This window comes from Triticum dicoccoides, chromosome 5A (genome assembly GCF_002162155.2).
Source record: "Triticum dicoccoides isolate Atlit2015 ecotype Zavitan chromosome 5A, WEW_v2.0, whole genome shotgun sequence".
NCBI classification, from domain to species: domain Eukaryota; kingdom Viridiplantae; phylum Streptophyta; class Magnoliopsida; order Poales; family Poaceae; genus Triticum; species Triticum dicoccoides.
The window spans coordinates 273617421-273622601 of NC_041388.1; the positions used below are offsets into that span (position 1 = coordinate 273617421).

The 5181-nt window shown below is 51.2% G+C and overlaps 1 protein-coding gene and 1 pseudogene across 1 annotated transcript in view; both read right to left on the minus strand.

Annotated features, from left to right (window-relative positions):
- The window catches only part of LOC119300976 (probable staphylococcal-like nuclease CAN2), a 6844-nt gene extending 5389 nt beyond the window's left edge, over nucleotides 1-1455 (minus strand). Inside the window, exon 1 of the mRNA XM_037577881.1 lies at nucleotides 635-1455. Within this exon, the coding sequence (XP_037433778.1) occupies nucleotides 635-1306 (672 nt within the window). The 5' untranslated portion in view covers nucleotides 1307-1455. The remainder of the gene's footprint in view (nucleotides 1-634) is intronic.
- A 417-nt stretch (nucleotides 1456-1872) lies between these two features.
- Nucleotides 1873-4819, minus strand: LOC119299426 (annotated as a pseudogene).
- Nucleotides 4820-5181: the final 362 nt, after the last annotated feature.

Sequence of the window (5181 nt, forward strand, 5' to 3'; positions counted from 1 at the left end):
CAACCCCATTAGTACCGGTTCGTGGCACGAACCGGTACTAATGGGGTTGAGGCCTTTAGTACCGGTTCGTGCCACGAACCGGGACTAAAGGTCCCATTTGAACCGGGAGTAATGCATGTATGGTGCCCTCGCCACTTGAATCGGGACTAATGCTCACATTAGTCCCGGTTCATAATGCAACCGGGATTAATGCTCTTTTCTGGCTGGACCAAAGCCCCTTTTTCTACTAGTGTTACAGTATGGTGCTACAGCAAACCCTGCAATTAGCGAAGTAACTTTTTTTTCTTACGGTCAAGTAACTAAAATTTTAGTTACACACATTTTCTTTGTGACGAACATATCTCATCTTGAACTTTGCTTCGGTACATCCTCTTAGAAAAAGTTACGGTTTCGATGCAGATTAAAGGTGGAGATTAGAAGGTAGCCCTTCAACAAAAGAGGATAATAGTCTTTTGCATGCAAAATCAATCTACTCAATACATTTGATCTGCATGCTAATATGCCGATAACCTTTTTAAGCAACTTTAACATTCGTGCAAAATTCTAGAAGGGGGAGGGGGTACCCAACAGCAAAACTCATCTCGAAATATACATCTAGAATAATGTAGCTTGGGGATAGGGAGTTGCATGTTACCATTTTGGTGAGCACGAAGTTGAGGAGGTCTTGCTCAAAACGGAGGAGGCAGCTCGTCGTCGAAGCTGGAGAGTCGACCGCGACGACGCCATGGGAAATCGGGGGAGGCGGTCGCGGCTTCTGCTTTTGGGGGCGGAGGAGCATGCATGTCGAAGTTGAGGAGGCGACGGCGACGCCATGGCCATGGGTCACAGGAGAAGAAGGCTGCTGCGGCCCCCGCTTATGGGGTCTGGAGGCTGGAACCGGAGCAGGCTGGGACGGGAGGATGCTGCTGCTGCTCGCCGAAGTTGAGGAGGGAACGCCGTGAGGCACAGGAGGAGCATGCAGCTGCCGTTGGGGCCTGGGGGTTGGAGCCGCCGGAGGTGGCTGGGGCCGGAGAGTCAGGCTTCCCCTGCTCGTCGAAGCGGCGGCTGAGCAGGCAGGAGGAGGAGATGGAGGAGCATGCAGCTGCAGTCGGGGCCTGGATGGCGGAGCCGGAGGAGACTGGGGCCAGCGGAGGCTGCTCCCCTGAGTTGGGGAAGACCCCGCAGCTGGCTGGTAGTGCGGCCTGGACCTGGAGACGGCGGCCGGGGCCGGGTAGTAGTAGGCATGCTGATCATCGTCGCCACCAAGATAGACATATCCATCATCGTCGTCTTCTCCCTTGCAGCAGCACCACAGGGCATTCCCCATGGATGGTTCGAGCTAGCTGCTCGAGCTATTGCCGTGGCTCTTGCTAAGCAGCTGGCTCGCCTGCTTTCGCTTGTCCTCTTCTTTGATTCCCGAGGAGCTCGAAGCTCGGGTACTGTGAGTCTGTGAGTGTGACAGAGTGAGTGACAGGGGCTAGGAGTGGGTGAAGAGGACGGTGGAGGATGGAAAGAAAGGTGCTGGGCCATACTACTAGAAAAGACTACTGACTGACTTAAAGCCTCAGTACAAAATCCTTGGGCCCATTATCCTAGTCTCCTAGATCAAATGACGTTCTTTTCAAAAGAAAAATATATTAGATGGCCTTCCTTTGACAGCATCTACCATCGGATATCACAAATCCGGGCCACCGTACGTCTGCGAGCACGTGCGTGCACGGACAATGACCGATCACCCTTCATGTCGCGGACACTGCAACCATAGTCCTCGTGTCTTAATCCTTATATTCATATTACTACGTGCAACCGTGAAATTCATCTACATGCATAGGTAACATGGCTAAAAAAAGAAAACTAACTACTCTACTCGTCATTGGAAATGTCGATGACGTTCTAGCCGGAGCCGCTGCCCTCGTGGTCATTGGCAGCGGGGCGAAACTCCAGCGCGTCCTTCTCATCCCGGAAGAGCTGCGCACACTCCATTTCTGCCTCGTGGAGGAAGCGGCGGTTCGCCGCCACCTCCGCTTGAAACTGGACGGACTTGAGGATAGTCTGCTGCTCCACTGGCGACCTCAAACTTCACCAACACGTCCTCGATGCAAAATTCGGGCTGCTCCGGCGTCGGATCCGCCTCGGCTTGCTCCTCCTCTTTCGTCCCACGACTCCATGACGGCACTTAAAGTCGCTAGTATCCTCGGTAAGGCAGCGAACATGGCCGGAAGTACCAGATCGGAGATAACACGAGGGTTTTACCCAGGTTCGGGACCTCGAGGAGAGGTAATACCTTGCTTCTTGTTTCTATTTATGGTGGAGTAGTACCTCGCGCGATGAGAACCCCATGGATGGATGGAGTTAGAATTGTTTTGTTGAGAACCCAGACGGGCTCCTCTTGTCCTTTTGAGAGTCGTCATGCATCTGACTTTTGGCATACCAAGGGCTATATGAATGTGCTGCCTGCTGGTTCGATCCTTTGAGAGTCTTCAAGCCTTGTGTGGCGTCTCCAGGACAGGGGAGAGGTCCTCAGCCCCGAGGGACGAGGATCCCCTGCCGTGGCCTAGCCTACCTTTGAGTCACTGACACATGGGTCCCATAGCGCATGCGGCTCACCTGTCAGTGACTCAAAGGCAGGGTATGGCAGGGATTAGAAAGTCAGAGGATCCACGTCCAGCCTTGAGATCCCGTCGCCACGACTCTTCTCGCGTCTGGGCTCGAAGTCACGAGGTCGTCGTATTCATGGCTTTCGAGAATATCCTTGGCTGGAGAGAGGTTGATGTCGAGGCCTTTTAGTTGGGCCGGACCATGCGTTAGCCAGCCGCGGAGCCTTTTGTTTTGGGCCAACGCCAACCACGAAGGTGCCGGTGGCCCCAACCATTCGGTACCGCACTTGTTTAGTTTAACTTTTGTTTGATTTAGTTAAACTTTGTTAAATTTCATCCTTTTGGTTGTAAATATACCAATTCTTTATAAATATCATCTGGTTTGCATGAACTTCATCCATTTCTTAAAAGATCTGTTTGAAATAGGGCAGGCATTTGATACACCGTGTTGAATGGCCACCCCAGCCGCTGTCCCCAAACACTTGGGGCGTGTTTGGTTACATTGCCGATCCAGCCTGGCTCGGCGAGCCTGGCTCTATTGAGCCGGTTTGAGGGGATGCATGCCAAAAAAACTAGATGCACATAGTTTGGTTGCCTACATGCCCCTAGTTGCATGAGACAACCATTTTCGACCCGGCGTTTGGTTGCCCGCATTGCATTAGGCGCACATATGACATGGTGTTTGGTTGCAACCTGCATAAGGTGTTGTCACCACTTCTAACTAGTGGTGAGCATACCACACAGAATCTAAACATGTAGCGACATCTACTTAAACAAATGACAGTTCATCCTAACTACTATCAAATGATAGTTCAAATTATTAAGAGACAATGGGTAAATAGGGGATAGTTCATCGGTGCTGCTGCTACTAGATCTTCCTCTTCCTCTTCCTCTTCTTCTGCTTCTGCTTCTACTGCTGCTTCTGCTACTGCTGATGCTGCTGCTGATGCTTGTTGTTCTTCTTCCATCTTCTTCAAATCCTGCACTGACCTCTATTAAGCCACATCACCTCTGCCCACTCCAACCTTCTGTTCTTTTAAGCGTCATTGTCAAATGCCTCCACACCATGACCGGAGCTAACAACATCGTCAGGCTCGACATCTTCCTCCTCAGGCACGTGTTCATCAAAGCCCCACTTGAGGATCCAGTTGTGCAGAATGCAACAAGCAAGAACTAGCTTAACCTGAGTGGAGTATGGGTGGAATGGCTTCTGATCCAGTATCTTAAACCTATTCTTCAGAGCTCCAAATGCCCTCTCAACAGTTACTCTAAGGCTGGAGTGTCTGAGATTAAACAGCTCCTGTGTAGTCCTAGAATAGTTCCTACCAGAGAACTCGTTGAGATGGTACCTTGTTTTCCTGAAGGGTGGAAGAATACCCGGCCGACATGCATAGCCAGCATCTCCAAGGTAGAACTTGCCGTCGTGGATGTTGATTCCATCAGGTCGACTCATGTTGTCAGTGAGAATGTTAGCATCATGCGCCGACCCCTCCCAGCCAGCCAGCACATATGTGAACTTCAGATCAAAGTCAACAGTAGCAAGCACATTCTGGCTTGTGTAGTGCTTCCTCCCCCTGTATGCTGCAGACTGTGACCTAGGAACTCTGGCAGTGACATGAGTACCATCTATTGCCCCAATGCAATCCTGAAAATGGCATCACAAGCCTGTGTTAGTGCTCAACTTGAACAATACAAGCATAATCAAGCCATGAAACGTGTATATTGTTAATGCTCACCTTGAAGTATGGATACCATCTTGGGCTTCCATGAATCTTGGGTGGAGTCTGACTAGATGGTCTTCTGATCATCTCTTCTCTAAGCTCCCCAATAGCATAAAGCACTTGCTTGAAGTACCTAGAGATGGTCTCCATTGATCTCCTGAATGTGTTGTGAATGACCCTGAACCTTTGGTTATGGCCAACAACATGAAGGAACATGGCCACTTGCTCTTCCACACTGGTGTTGATGCTATCTTGTAGCAGCCCCCTGCTCCTGAAGGTCTTGACAAGCCTGGCAAATGGTGCTCTTTTCATTCGAAGCATCCATAGAGCCCCGACGTCATTGCAGTTGTAGATGTAGCTCAGATTTTGGATCCTCTCCTGTTCCCGGGGAAACAATGGACCGTAGAGGATCAAAGGTCTCCCAGCACGACGAACAACTCTCTCGTGCATGAACATGACCCATGCCTGAATCACACTAATCAGTACTGCTGTCTGGATTATCAGCCTCATCCGTGCGTCCATAACCTAGTCGACATCGACGGTTCATTCAGTGGGAAATCGATCCTACACCTAGCTTAACGGCCTAACCACTGAGCTAACAAAGGGGGGAGGGGGTGCTTCTTACTGGCATCGGAGATGAGGACGATGTAGGGGGAGCCATGACACAGACTATGTCGACCAAACGGTGGCCAACGGCAAGGGGAGCACCAGATCCGCCGCAAACGCCGCGGCCTATAGCGCAGATCTGAAATCGTAGCCGCCGCCGGTGGTGAGGCAGTAGGGAAGAAAGGGGGCAGTGGCTATGGGTGAGCGAGTGAAAGGGGGTGAGGCTAATTTGGCGCTGGGACGGCGCGCCAGATTTCCATCTCCTGCCATCCCCCTCG